Below are 15,417 nucleotides of genomic sequence, written 5' to 3'. Positions count from 1 at the left end.
GAGAAGGATTTGTGAGTTAGCTGATTTGTAAACACTACAGCAAGTCACCATGTAAACACGGTGCTTATGTCCCTGTTGTTTCTCCTGAGCAGTTTACCTGGCACCTGATGTTGAACTCCAGGATCCTCCCCTCCCACCAACATTACAGTTGCTTGGCATGTTAAAAAAAAAGTCCTAGCTTCTCTGGGTAGCATAAAAAAAAAAAAATCCTTAATTAAACAGTGCTCACAAAGCATCTTGATAATTAGGAAAGTCACTGGTAATATTTTGCATGAATAATAAATGAGATCCACAGGTGCACCCGCAGTTGTTCAGTAGGATGAGGTTCAAACACAGCCAATTAGAGAGGGAGAACAGGTAAATAAACAGCAGAAGGCTCCAGACTCGCTGCTCATTTGACATCATTACTTTCACTGTTGTGTAAAAAGTCCCTTCTAAGATTGCTTGGGACAAGGAGTGTGGCACTTTTTACCTGAAGAACAAGAATTAAAGGAAACTGGGTGCTTGCACAAAGCTGGTTTGGGGATTTGTGGGGGATTTCTGCCCTTTCACAGAATCCCAGAATGGTTTGGGTGGGAAGGGCCCTTCAGACCATTTCATTCCAACCCCCTCCCATGGGCAGGGACTCTTTCCACCATCCCAGGTTGCTCCAAGTCCCTTCCAACCTGGCCAGGGATGGGGAACCCAAAACTTTTCCAGGCAACAATGGAGCTTGTGGTGCTCCATTCACAAGCATTTCCCAAGGAGGGAAGTGCTGGTGAATAAATCACAACACTCCCATCACGTGGGATCCTTTTAAGTGGCTGTGATGGAAAACAGCTCAATCCAAACCCTGCTCCTGACACCAGGGCTGGTTGTGCATGAAAGTCTGTGCTTGAAAGCTTCAGCAACAACATCTGCTGGGCAAGCATGATTGACACAGCAGAGGGAACACCATCCACCCCCGAGGAGTGGGAAGGGAGACAGACTGCAGCACCAATCTTGTGCATAAAATAGATTTATTGTTGGTACAGAGCGAGGCATTCTCGTCAGGACTTGATAGGAGCGAGGAGCACAACAGAACCATCCCACAGAAGAAAAGGCCATGGAGAACCCTAAGTGTTGGATCACAAACATCATTCCAGCAGAAGGCCTGCAGAGAGAGACTTCATCAAGCCAGGTCATTTGGGAAATAAGTTAAAGCACAATTCACAATTCTACTCTGACACCGGGACCAGTGGCTGCTCCCAAGGAACGGCCACGTCCCGGCGCTGCAAGGGTTACACCCCCTGCCTCTGACAGAGGGGATTCTACAGTGAAACAGCAGCATTTGAAGGATGTTTTCCCTCTCTGAGGCCAGAGAAAGGTTCTTTTCTTTCCCTTCCTTCAATCACCATAAGTGGGCTCTGAGAAGGAGGAGCAGCGGCCTCGGACGGGCGAGCTCGGGGCAGCAGGATCCAGGTCTGGGACTGAGGATGCTGCCCTTCAAATGGCTCTTCCACTTCTTCTCTTTGTTGGGCTGCCCTGCAAATGGGCTGCCAGATCCTTCTTGGGGAGAAAAAAAAGCTCTTCTGCTGAAATTAGTTGATGGTCTTGTGCTTGATTTGGACAATGCCTTTATCCTCCTCTCCCAAGCATTCTCTGCTGCAAAAATGATCAGAGGGGAGGGAAGAGAGAAGAACAAACACATATTTTAGTAACTCCAAGTTATCCCAGACAATCCCTGAAGTTTGGCTACAACTCCTTCCCAAGAGCTGCAAGTTTTTAAAATAAGGATAGAGAACAAGACATTGTTGATAAACACATCATGGCAGAGAAGAGGAATGAAGCAATTTGAGGACTCAACAAGGCACTGGTTTGGAGGCCTGAAGAGTCTCACTAATGATCCATCTTCATCTCCCCTCATGTTATCATGGCTTTAGTGCTGTGGCTATTAAATGAAAATAAAACACCTGACCTTACAATAAGAAAAATCCCATTCCCAGCAATTAAACTCTTGAGGAAAAATATCCTGAAAACATCCAACACTGAGTATTCCTCACCTGTCTCCTTCCTGGGCTCTGAGTCAGAATCAAAACCCCAACATCTGAACATGCTGCACTCATCTTGGGCTTTGTCTTGGGTTACAATACAGAGTGTGATCAAAGGTATCTGTTCTATCACCATCTGTTGAGGGTGGGGCAGTGATCCTGATCTCTGTGGCAGATATTCTGCTAATGGGCATCCATCGAAACCAGGCAGGGCAGTGTTCTTTATCTCATGGGATATCTCCTGTTCATGGCCATGGTTTATAAACCAGCTGGGGCAGTGTTCTTTATCTCATGGGATATCTCCTGTTCATGGCCATGGTTTATAAACCAGCTGGGGCAGTGTTCTTTATCTTTTCACAACCCATCCTTCCTCCAGCCAGTCATTTTCTGCTCATGGCCATTGAGTCCCACTGTGGCACTGATAAAATTACTGCATCCCATTGGGAGTTGCTCCAGCCAGGGGGAAGAGCCCAACATTTCTTACCAAGATAAAAACAGAGGGTTTGGGACACTAAGGGAGCCCCTTTCTCCACTGGACTCCAGAGGAAAACCGGATTTCTCCACATCCCCACTGGAGCTTTAGAGGGAAACTGCACCTTGTACAGGAGCACTGCTCCAGCTGAGCCACATCTGTCACTGCAGGAGGATGCAGCCACCATGGGATGGGACTGCTGCCAACACCCTGCCTGACGGGTGTCAGGTTGTACTCTGACTGTGTCAGGGTTTGGGGTTTGTTCTTTGTAGTACTGTATTTCTATTTTAATTTCCCTAGTAAAGAACTGTTATTCCTAATTCCCATATCTTTGCCTGAGAGCCCCTTGATTTCAAAATTAGAATAATTTGGAGGGAGGGGTTTACATTCTCCATTTCAAAGAGAGGCTCCTGCCTTTCTCAGCAGACACCTGTCCTCCAAACTAAGACAGGCTTCATTACAGAGCCACAGATCATGGAATGGTTTGGGTTGGAAAGGACCTTTAAAATAATTTCATTATTTTCACTAGACCAGGTTTGCTGTCCCTGGAAATGTTCCAGGCCAGGCTGGGCAGGGCTTGGAGCAGCCTGGGACAGTGGAGGTGTCCCTGCCCATGGCAGGGGCTGGAATGAGTTGAGCTTTAAGGTCCCTTCCAAACCATTTTTCTTGTCTACAAAACCCATCAAACAAGCAAGGACTAATTATGAGTCTCTTTGCAAGAAATGGTAGGAAGAGATTTAATAATTCTGAGGCTTTATGTCAGGAACAAACCAAATTTAAACCTTGAAACCTTACAGGTGACCTCCAATGGTCCTCCTCCAGTGTCTGAGCAACACTACACAGCTTGGACTGCATTGTCAGGGTCATGGAAATTAGTGATAATTAACAATAAAGGCAACTAAAACCATGTCAGGTTTGGCTTCAACCAAATTCTCACATTATTCCTAAAAACAACCTGGTGAACTGTGTTATTCCACCCAGTTCCTGCAAGGGCTAAGAGCTGCAGTTAGATTGGATTTTGGGATCAAATGTCTTTCCCAAAAGGATTGTCCAGCCTGGAGGGATTTAAAAGCCCTTTGAAGTGTGGAGGTGGCACTTGGGGACATGGGCAGTGGTGTCCTTGGCAGTGCTGGGAATGCTTGGACTCGATGATCCTGGAGGGATTTTCCAAAATTAACAATTCTGACTCCAAAATTCCCCAAGGCATCCACTCAAACAGGTGGTGCCTGTCCTTGTGCCACAAAATCCGCCAGAATCCACAGAGGAGATGAGGCTGATGGAATAAAAGGAGTCAGTTTTGTGTTCCTTGGGTGCACTTGCAAACAAAAATCTGGGGAAATTTCCTCTGTTCCCAAAACCTCCAATCCATGGCACCCCCATGGAGATTTCTGGAAAGCTCAGGAAGGCTCTTCTACCTGGAAAATTCCTTTTTACAGAGGAATTATAGACTCACTCCAAGCCATCTCTGGGCTGAATATCTAACTTTATGTCCATTTAACAGTGCACAAGTCAACAGAGGAAATTCCCAAGGAATCTGAGAAAAAATGGGCTATTTCTGTTTAGTGTCCTAAGGAAAGAAATTGCAGCTATTTCTTCATCACATTCATATTTCTGCACACAAAATTTCACCTTCAGACAAACAGGGGTGTTCCAAGCCTTGCTTTGATTTTATCTACATTTTGAGGGGTTTTTTAGTGTTTTATTCTTGACTTTTAAAATAAATGCATTTAAAATATTTTAATTTTTATTTTTTTTAATACATAACCCCATGGAGAGCAGCTGGTCCACAATGAACTTCCTTCAATGAGGCCAGTGTTACATGATGAACTCTTTTTGTTGCATTTCAATTCACAAATTCCATGGATTTTTTTCTCTTCGACTGGAAATTGGTATCAAGTAAAAATCCTGGAGGATGAGGCTAAAATCCCTGCTTTTATTCTATTTAGGATGCATAATTAAGGAGCCACTTGATCTAACAAATAAAAATAGTGGTTACAAGGCTGAAGGACAACATTTTATAGCCAGGCTGTCAGGCACCAGCATCTGCTGGTTTTGTTATTTTAAGTACTCTTAAACCTCACCTGCCTGAAGAGCCCTGAATCCTTCTGGAATTCAATGGTTTAACAGGAAATTTGTTAAACCATGTATGGATGTGTTTTTTATGGAAGGATTTGTAGCCCAGGGTGGGGGAAATATTGAGAAAAAAAGCCCCCAAATGTGTATTTTAACAGCTATTGTTCATACCCATGGCTGGAACACCAGGAAAAAGATTAAAAAGCCATGGATGGTCTGGCTGGAGTTATTTCAGCACAAACACATGCCACACACAATCCAAATCTCTTCCCCTTAATGGCTCCATTAGGTTAAGTTTTCCTCTCCATTACTGGCATTATCATTACAATAACATGCAAACATTAATAACAGAGTTTAATTCATCTCCCCAGCTCCTCATGACTTTGGGAAGAGATTTCAAGGGAAGATAGAGCCACGTGTCAAACCCCTCTGAATTAACAACTCTCAGGGCTTTTCTAAGGAGGGGAGAAAAGGACAGATAGAGACATGAGATTACAGACAGCATGAGAAATAAGGAGCACACAGAAGAGAGGGGGAGATAATTATAAGCAAGATAGGAAAGAAAGAGGAGTCAATAAATTCAATTTATGAAAAGCACAGAGTGTGCTCAGCCCGAGCACAAGTGCCCAGACTCACCGCCAGGAAATCGGATTAGTTCACTTATTTGCTTTTCAATATCTTGCTCTATTCCCTCTAGCAAATTTTCTTCTTCCTTTGTTTCTTGTAGCCAGTGTCAGTTAACTTTTTCATTTCTGAATCTGCCATTTATCCCCCTCCTCTGGCTCCCAACCAAGCTCACAGAGAAGGTAATTTTGAAGTGATTTCATAGCAGCGTTTAGGAATTATTTCAAAGTAACTGTCTGGACTTGTGGGCAAACAGTGAGTAAAAATAATTACAATTACAGCTGCAGCGTGTGGAGGATGGGCTGGTGTTCATTATGAAAAACAATTGCTCCTGCTTGCAAATATTTCCATCATAAAAGGCTTCTCCTTCTCTGTTATCATGAGAGAAACCTCTCTGAATTCTCATCTTGAAGCATGTGTGAAACAGAATAAGAAACATTTAGGAAACACTTTTAACTACTTGACAGGCTTGGATGAAGATCTTCAACAGAAAAAAAAGGTGTTTAAAAGGGTTCAAAAACCTAATGCTCATATTTATGCAATTTGCTTTTCCTGCACCTTCTGAACATGAATTAATTCATCCTCATCAGAGCCTTCTGAAGAAATTCCTATCAGATACAAACTCGAGTTAGAGCTTAAACATGTCTAAGTAATTAATCCTTTTTTTTTTTTTTCTGGATCCTTTAAAAATAATAAAAAATTATACATGCACTACATTAGTGCTGCAGGGCCATGGGGAAATCCACTACAGAACAAACCAAAACAGGGGTACAAGTGACAGAAAAAGAGGAAATGGCCCCAAATTGCACCAGGGGAGGTTTAGGTTGGATATTGTGGAAAATTTCTTCACTGTCCCAAGCCCTGTCCAACCTGGCCTTGGACACTTCCAGGGCTGGCACAACAACTACCAATAAAAGATTTATTAAAGGAAGTGAATTTGAAGCACTGAGGAACAATGAGCTGTGTTAATTCCAGCAGATCTTTGGGAACATCAGCTCGAGGCTGCAGCATTTGAAAGCAAAAGGTCACAAAGAAAAATCAGAGGCAAAGTCTCAGGGATTTTCTGGCCAGGCAGAGTCAAGCCCAGGGAAGGTGATTACCAGGATCAAACACCAGCCCTGCTCTCCAGGTCTCCACTCTCACATCAAGTTGGGTGTCCTCACGTGCTCAAACATTAACTCACAGATTTGGGCAGAAATAAAGATCACCAGAGTGATTTCAGCATTTTTTACACATCCTGCACGTGGGCTGTGAGCACATTTCTTGGTTTGCTTAAAAACACAACTGAGGTCAACATATGTATTTCTGTATTTGGAAGATGCAAGCTGATGAAAAAGAGTAAAACTGAGAAATTGTAGCTTCATTTAATTTAATGATTTGCATATTACTGTCATTTTCCTTCATGCTGCACTAATAAAGCACAAAGATTTTAATTGGCAGTGACATCCATACCCTAAAAAACTGGAAGAGAGGAGAGCAAGAGCAGGTAAAGAACAGTTTTAGAGCTTTGCATAACATGAGACAGAAGAAATCAAGAATTCCAAGTGCTGACCAATACAGTTTGAGTTTCTCATATTTATGGCAAAGATACCAGGTATTTTAATCCCCTTGTTTGACTGCTAAAACTGCAGATAAAAGGAAATATCTGCCAACAGCAAGAGCTCCTACACTCAACAACAGCTTCCCAGGGGAAGAGATGGAAACCTGAGCATTTAAATCAACCCTGAGCGGTCTCCACAGAGCTCTGGGAACGCAGGGATTGGGAAACGTTCAGGCATGGAGGAGGGAGTCATTGGAAATTCCTCTGCTCATCATTCCATCACTTTTCAGAGAGGACAGATCCAGAATCTCACCTGTTTGGCATGATTGACACAGTGCAGGTACTGGCTGGCCAGGGCAGAGCAGCTCAGGGTCTCCTGGGCATGGTCCCGGTAGCACTGGAGGATTTTATCCTGCAGCTCCCCACAGATGGGATGGGACTCATATCTCCTGTGGGAACAGAGAGCAGCTTCAGGGTTTCCTTCTAAAAACAGCTCAGGAAAGACAAAAATATTCTATTTAATCATTATTATTATTATTATTATTATTATTATTATTATTATTATTATTGGATCAGTTTGGGTTGGAAGGGAGTTTAAAGCACATCCAGTTCCACCCCCTTCCACTATCCCAGGCTGCTCCAAGCCCTGTCCAACCTGGCCTTGAGCACTTCCAGAGGAAAGAATTCTTCCCTGTGAGGGTGGTGAGGTCCTGGCATTGATTGTCCATCCCTGGAAGTTTCCAGGTTGGACTTTGGGGCTTGGAGCACCCTGGGATAGTGGAAGGTGTCCCTGCCTGTGGAAATGGGGTTGGAACTGGGTAATCCTTGAGATCCCTCCCAACCCAACCCACTCTGTGGTTCTGATTCTCATTTTGCTGATTGGCCAAGCAGATCTGTTCTCCTCCAGCAGGGAAATGACACATGAAGCACAAACGCTGCTCCTCCAGGGAATTGATTTCTTGATAATCACGGAAGATGTCGTGCTAAAAAAAGGGAATGTTAAGTCACCTTGATTTTACAGTGTGTACCTATATAAAACATCTCTTTCTCCTTTCATTCATTACCCTGCATCTGTGAAATCTAAACCAGAATTTAAATGCAGTCCCAGGTGCTTCCACACTTTATGATCTCCAAGTTCAAACTCCTGCAGACTCTTAGGGAGGAGGATTTTCCCTTAATCCCCCCTGTGCTGAGATCAGCACGTGCTTCAAAGGCATGCCAGGCATCAAAATGTGCAACCACAAACTGCTGCACATGGAGGGAGGGTGCCAAGGTCTGGATTGGGACAGGGAACACCAGAAACACCAGGGATGTCTCTGTGGACATCTCCCAGCAGTGATGATTTAGGTCCAGCTAAACCCAAGCTCAATTAAAATGCCCAAAGCCCTGGTGTGAATTGATAAAGCAACACAAGAGAGCCTGAATTAACTAAAAATATCCACAGTAAACCTTGCTGTGCCTTAATTCACAAGTGATTTTAAAGCGACTTCTTATATACAGAGAGAGAAAGGAATGGGCTGCTCTAGCATTGCTGCATAAATTCTGTCAATGTATTTTCTTTAAGCCACGATAAAGAGCTTCTGAATTTATTTTTTTTTCCCCAGAGCCATACAATCAGTGACCAAACTCCAGGTATTATTCCTTATTTGAATGTTTTGAAGGATTCTATACATTGGGATCCCTGTGAGACACAACATCTCCTGCCCCTCAGTGATTTCTTTCACACTGATTTTTCAGGGAGGATTTCTGAAGGTCAGTGAGAACAAGGCCACTTCCTTCAAGTCAGCCAAGTCCATTTCTTGGATGAATCTGAAGGTGAGCTCTTGTCTCTGTATTGATCAGCTGTGCTTGTTGCACTCCCCTAATGCTCTGCTGGCACCTTTGGGAAAGCAATAAATGAAATTACTGCCTGGCATTAGAGGGCCATAAACCACAGGCTGCAGGATCTCTGTTGGGAAAGGAGGTTCCATTATGGGAACCCCTCTGAAGGGTTTCCCATTGATTTCTGTCAGGGATGGATCCCAGGACTCAGAAACAACAGCAAGGAAACTCCTCCAAAAGGGAATGAAATGTCTCCCTAATAGAGAACCTCCTGAAGTTGCTAGGATTACATCAATCAATACTTAAATGGGATCTTGGGAAGGAATTCCTGGCTGGGAGGGTGGGGAGGGACTGGGATGGAATTGCCAGAGCAGCTGTGGCTGCTCCTGGACGCCTGGAATGTCCAAGGCCAGGTTGGACATTGGGGCTTGGAGCACCTGGGACAGTGGGAGGTGTCCCTACATGGCAGGGGTGGCACTGGATGGGCTTTAAGGTCCCTCCCAACCCAAATAATTCTGTGGTTCCATGAATAAAGGTTATTTTACAGAAGAATTTAAGGGTCTGTGGGGTTTGACTGAGGGAAAAGCTCATAAGAAAAGGTAAATAGAGCAAACCCAGCAATTATGTGGAATCTCTTGGGAAATGTGGAGGTTTTAAATGCCTGAGTGGATAAAGCAATGTGGTCTGGTCCCAGCAGGGCAAGGAGATGCTCAGAGCAGGAGATTCCTTTCCTGAACTATCCCATGTCCTGAGAGAGATCTGTATTTTGGGACATGTGGCAGGAAAAGTGTCACCAGAGTATCACAGAATGGTTTGGGTTGGAAAGCCCATCCAGTGCCACCTCTGCCATGGGCAGGGACACCTCCCACTGTCCCAGAGTGTCCCAAACCCCAATCCAGCCCTGGACACTTCCAGGGACTCAGGGACAGCCACAATTCTCTGGGAATTCTATTCCAGTCTCTCCCCACCCTCCCAATATCCCACCTAAATCCCATTTAAATCCCCCTCTTTCAGTTCAAACCTCTTGCCCCTTGTCTTATCTGTCCCTGTAAAGTAAATAAGATTGTGTCCTACATTATAATTATGTATTTATTTATTTATTTAACTACTCAGGCATTTCCCAACTAAACTGAAGGAAAAAGCACAAAGCATGGGAGTGCAGCAGCAATGCCAGGGGATGCTGACAGATCTGCAGCTCCACTCAGTGCAACTCCAGAACTCCCTCACAGAACCAACACACCCAAAATCTTTTTTTGTACAAGCAGCACCACATGGTTTTGTGAAGTTTGCAATTCCTTCATCTGCTTTCCCTTCTCCAGCTGCTCCTGAAGCACCTCCCATGCCAGAATAATCTTTCAGTGCTGGAATAAACCTCTGAGGGAGCCATGCACCCACCTTTTTCCAGAGAGCTGATGCATCACAACCTCATAAAGGTAACAGGATGAAAAAAACCACAAAAGGAAACGGGAGAGAGACGGCCTTAAAAAGAAAATATTCTATGCTAAAGCATGAAAAGAAAATTTAATGAAGGGAACTTTGTACTCATCTGGGCTCTCTCAAAGAGCATAGCTTATTGTGCTCCTGGGGGCTTGGGGAGAGGAGCCCCTTCATGGCATTCAAACAAAATGTCTACTAAAGAGGAAATTTGAAATCACCACAGTGAGCTTTGCGAGGTTTGTGCTAAAACTGACACTCTCACTGAAGGAATCTGAATGGCTGATGAGTTTCCAGCTGTGCAGGTATCTGCAATAATCCCCCCCCAGATCAGGACTTCAGGCAATTGTCATAAAATATGGGGGGGAAAAAATAGCAACAAAAAAGCAGAGTGTGAGATAAAAATAGTGCCATGAGATGGGCAGGAGTACCCAGGGCTTAATTTAATTCCTCATTAAAGTGCTGACACCTATCAAAGGCAGCTGATTTTATTTGTGTAACCCTTGGCTACTTGTGAAGTACTGAATAAACCAGAGCAGACTGATCCTCTGTGTCCAAGCAGCACAGAACAGCCCAACCTGCAGCTCCTCAAGATCAAATCTTGCTGTGCCTCCTCCACAGAGCTCAGCACATCCCAGCCACAAACTGGGGGTGGTTCCCAGCATGGGGGAGTCCAGGGAAGTCTTACCTCAGAAATAAAATCCTAAAAATGAACACTGAGCCCCAGAGCACCAGCACAGGAGGGTGTTGGAGAGGATGCTCTGCCCTGTTTTATTTAGTCTGTGTCCAGCAGAAATTCCTTCTCTTATGGAATCATGGAATGGTTTGGGTTGGGAGGGACCTTCAATCTCATCCAGTGCCACTCCTGCCATGGGCAGGGACACTTCCACTGTCCCAGGCTGCTCCAAGGCCTGTCCAAGCTGGCCTTGGACACTCCCAGGGATCCAGGGGCAGCCACAAATGCTTCAGAGAGAAGTCAGGAGGGAGCTGGAAATAGCAGGGAAGCAGAATTGGGACTGCAGGGCTGGGAAAGTGAAGATGTGTGATTTTCCTGGGTAACACTGATGAGGAAGCCACTGGCAGGATGGAAGGGGTGATGTGAATTTGGGGTAGGAAAGAATCTGCAGTGCTGCTTTCACCATTCACAGTCAGGGCAAGATTCCACTTCTTTTGGCCAGGAGGAAAAAGAAAAAGTAAAATGAATGTTGGTAGCCTGAGCAGAGATGGATTTAGCTGAGCACACTGGAGGGATTTTGGATATGGAGGCAGCAAGAGGAACGTGAGCTCAGCTCAGGAGACCCTGAGGGAAGGGCTCAAGTGTGAAGGACACCTCAGAAACAGCAGCAAGGCTTGTGCTCTCCATCACCACCCAAAAAAGCTGCTGGTGAGAGGATTCTTCTGTTTTTTTAACATTACCTCACCCAAAAAGCCTCTTCCAGCAGCAAATCTACAGGATGGGCAGCACAGAAAATAGTTGTACAACACAACCCAGGGGGAAAAAAAGACAAAAGGCCATATGGTCATGAAGGTCCTCAGTGCTGCACCATTATTTTTAGTTTTTACATTAATTTACTCTTTCTATTAAACTATTTTTAAAGCTTCACACATGCAGTAGGTGATGACTTGAAATGTGTGAGGCACAAACCAAATGGTTCCAACCCTTTGGAAGGAAGAACACAGATCTGATTGCTGAATATCTACAAATGCTGCTCCCTAATCAAGCTGTGCCCACACACAGCCCTCACAATCACTGTGTGGGAAGTGCTGCCAGCAAAAGATCAAGTACTGCAGAGTTGATTCTTGCTTTTATTTACACTCCAATGCAGAGTGTGACTTCTCCAAAAGGTGTAAAAGAAAGAATTCTAACGAATCTCTGCTGAAATACTGGAAGAGAACCACGGTAGTTTCTGCTCTGCAATTGAAAAAAAAAATCTACAAAGTAATATTAAATAAATGACTTAAAAGTTGTAGCACCTTTTGTGCTACTCATGATCAAGTCCAGTGTTAATTTTCTCCATGTCATTTTTATGTCCTTTCTCCAAAACCCCAGCACAGCCAAAATCACAAGGAAATGTTTGTCACCCTCTCATTTATTTCATCTCTTACTCAACCTTGTCAGAAGCTAACAAAGATCTATTTGAAATATTCTGGCCTTTGGAATTCAGGGGAAGAGAGGAGAAAGAGGGGAAGGGAAAGGGAAAGGAAGAGAGAAGAGAAGAGAAGAGAAGAGAAGAGAAGAGAAGAGAAGAGAAGAGAAGAGAAGAGAAGAGAAGAGAAGAGAAGAGAAGAGAAGAGAAGAGAAGAGAAGAGAAGAGAAGAGAAGAGAAGAGAAGAGAAGAGAAGAGAAGAGAAGAGAAGAGAAGAGAAGAGAAGAGAAGAGAAGAGAAGAGAAGAGAAGAGAAGAGAAAAGAGAAGAGGGCTGGATTTTTAACCTGGAGAGTGTTTCCCACCTGGAATGCTGGCTGGATATTGGAGCAGCCACTTGGAAAAGCAAAGTGGAAACCATTTTCTTGTGTTGTAAGAATTCATTTAGTGCACACAGGGAGGGAAGAGCTTCTCTGAGGTGATCAGAGGGAAATGATGACCTTAAATGTGGCAAAGAAATAAATACAAACAGAACTCCAAGGTGCTGGGGAGGAACTGGGGACAAGGTCTGGAGGGACAGGACACAGGGAATGGCTGGCAAGGAAAATCTTCAGGCCCTCAGGACACCACATGAGGATCAGATCTCTTCAGGCCAGGGAAGGACAACTGCAAGGGCTGGATGTGAATTATCAATGAATTACAGGATGAAATGATCAATGATTACAGGACAGGGGCAGCCAGACAGGTTTCCTGGTGGTGGGTTCACAATGAAGAAAGAATCCAAACCTTTCTGGGACTCACTGTTAGAGGATACTGGGGTTATCAAAAGCACATTTAGGTTCAAAAATAATTTTACAGGAAGGTGTGAGATGCCCAAGAAGAGATTACAAGCAAGATTTGGCTCAGGAAAGCACCACACCACCACTTGTTTGAAGGCAAAATGGTATCACTGAATTCTTCCCTCATTTTTACAGCATTCCCTAAAACCCAGACTCTGATCTGACCTGCTGTGCTTGCCAAAATTCCAAATATCTCAAGGTGCAAGCCACCAAATGAAGACAGGATTCCCATCCACCCTGACAGACAAAATCAGTTTGAATACATTTATTTAAATTGATATGAACAGACCTGCATTATCCCAAACCACTATTTGTTTATAAAATTCCCCTCCCCTCCAAAAATAGAAAAAAATCCCCTCTTAAAACCCAGAGCACACCACCACTAATGCACACATGTACCTCTCCCACAGCTGCTTCCTGCAGCTGCAAGGGGAGCAGAGTGTTGGAATTACCCACATTTAGGATGCACTTTCCTTTTTAGCTTAAGGGACAGTTTTTAGTGAATAGCAGGATACTAAAATAAACAATCACATGGATGGCAATGATACAAATTCCTTCTAACAGGGGCATGGATGCTGCTACAAAGATAATTTAGCAACTGCAGGCTTTAATTAGAAGGAACTCAAGGAGGAGCAGTTTTATCTCTGTGGAATATTTTGTAGTACCTAAATGTTATATATAGAAATATATAGAGAAACACTTCTTGGCTTTGCACAGATCAAACCCAGCTCCTAATTTTGAGTTCAGGGACAAAGAATGATCCCAGATATAGCCAAAAGGACAAAATCCCAACTCTTCCCAGCTCCAGAGTGCAATGAATGGAGCCAACCCCTCCAATTCCATGATTACATGATCAGCAAACCAACATTTGCCTTCCATGATACAAACCCAGATCACAGATTATTTTTAGAGTTTCCATGTGGTATCACTTGAGCTCAGCCTTACTCACCCAAAAAAGAATTATTTAATGAAGACTGGCAAGATTCCACTTGGCTGTTCAGGAGAACACAAGTCAAGGATCATCAGTGCAAACAACACCATGTGATAGAATTTCTTACTATTCATCCTAATAAGGAATTTGGAGGAGGTTTCTGAAGGTTTAGGGAATTAAAGGAATCAAGGCTGTGCTCAGCTCCAGCTCATGGAAAGGCAGATCCAGGCTCTGGGAGACTGAATTGATTCTGTGCTGGAGTTTCTCACAGAAATGGTGATACCAGTTGCAGGACTCCTTGGATATATTAACTACCATTACATGATAGATTAAACCTTAGTAGTTCTAATTTTTAAAGGAAAAAATAATTCTGCAACAGTTTGAAACCTGCCTCTATACAAATGTGACAAAAAAGAGAGTTTTATCTATTTAAATGATCCATTTTAATGTTATCCTTGTCCCTGCATTAAATTTTCCACAGTAACTGTACATCACTGTGCGTGTAAAGCACACAGACACACACAAAAAATACAGACAGACCCAAATGAGCAGCATAAACCAAATCCAGAGAGCAAAGCACATTCTGGATTTATTACTGCCACTTATTTTTAAGAGCTACAACTCACTGCAGGCTTTGTAAAAACCTGCCATCACACCATCATCCCCAAACTGTGGTGATAAAATCTTCACACTAAAAAAAAACCAAAAAAACCCAAAACCAACCAGTTTTGCCTTTCTAAAGATGCTAAATAATATGTTCTAACAAGCAGACACTTTTCTCCTCTCTAGCAAAGGTCAACTACAGCACTCAACACAAAGCACCACGAGACACTAACTCCTGGCACATTATTATCCAAATATTACTCTCCAGAGCAATATATATTTAACTATTCTCCTCAGCTATAAAAGGCCCCAAAACCCTGTTAACTGACCACAAAAATAAAAGATATTATGGGCTGGAGCAGCGTCCAGACAAAGCAATCACCAGTTAAACACTTCAAGCCTCACTGCTGCCGTGGGTGACGATCACTCGAGGGAACTGAAGGTTGTAATCTTAAGAGACAGCAGAATAAATGCCAATTTTTCATTTGGGCATGAAGTTATTTAAGAAAACAAGCTTGGATTCACTCTGCTAAGCAACAAAGGCCATGTGTGATTCCACAAGTCTTGGGTTGGGATGAGGCTGAGCCCCTCTTTTCATAAAATAGAATTGGCTGGGCTGCAACAACAATCAAATGTCATCAAGTCCAACAAAGAGCAATAATCCCACTGAGAACCTGCTGATAACCAGTGCCTGCTGGACCTTGCTCTAACATATCTTAGCCTTAATGTGATGTACAGTGTGTTACAGAAAACAGAATCAAAATCCTGTGTGGCACCTGAGGAAGGGAAATGTTCCTCTCACCAGGACCAGGTCAGGAGCTGGAGCTGGAGGGGTGAGCTGTAAATGCCAACATTCCCATTTTTTCATTGTTCTCTTAATTTCAATTATTTTTTAGGTTTTTTTAGGGAATGGGGAAAGGAGAGATTGGGGAAGGCATTCCTGGCTGGGCTGGAATTTCCATAGCATCCCTGGATCCCTGCAATGT

The 15,417-nt window shown here is 43.6% G+C and overlaps 1 protein-coding gene across 3 annotated transcripts in view; it reads right to left on the bottom strand.

Annotated features, from left to right (window-relative positions):
- Window positions 1–979: 979 nt before the first annotated feature.
- Window positions 980–15,417, bottom strand: part of CHCHD3 (coiled-coil-helix-coiled-coil-helix domain containing 3) — a 133,453-nt gene continuing 119,015 nt past the window's right edge. For all 3 annotated transcript variants that reach the window (XM_033058743.1, XM_033058745.1, XM_033058744.1), the window contains 2 exons: window positions 7,032–7,167; window positions 980–1,623 (listed from right to left, as the gene is read on the bottom strand). In XM_033058743.1, coding sequence (XP_032914634.1) covers window positions 1,597–1,623; window positions 7,032–7,167 — 163 coding nt within the window. In that variant the 3' untranslated portion in view covers window positions 980–1,596. The remainder of the gene's footprint in view (window positions 1,624–7,031; window positions 7,168–15,417) is intronic.

The sequence above is a fragment of the Catharus ustulatus genome, chromosome 4 (assembly GCF_009819885.2).
Source record: "Catharus ustulatus isolate bCatUst1 chromosome 4, bCatUst1.pri.v2, whole genome shotgun sequence".
NCBI classification, from domain to species: Eukaryota; Metazoa; Chordata; class Aves; order Passeriformes; family Turdidae; genus Catharus; species Catharus ustulatus.
Note: the sequence above shows the minus strand (reverse complement) of the source record. Positions and strands in the feature narration are given on the sequence as shown.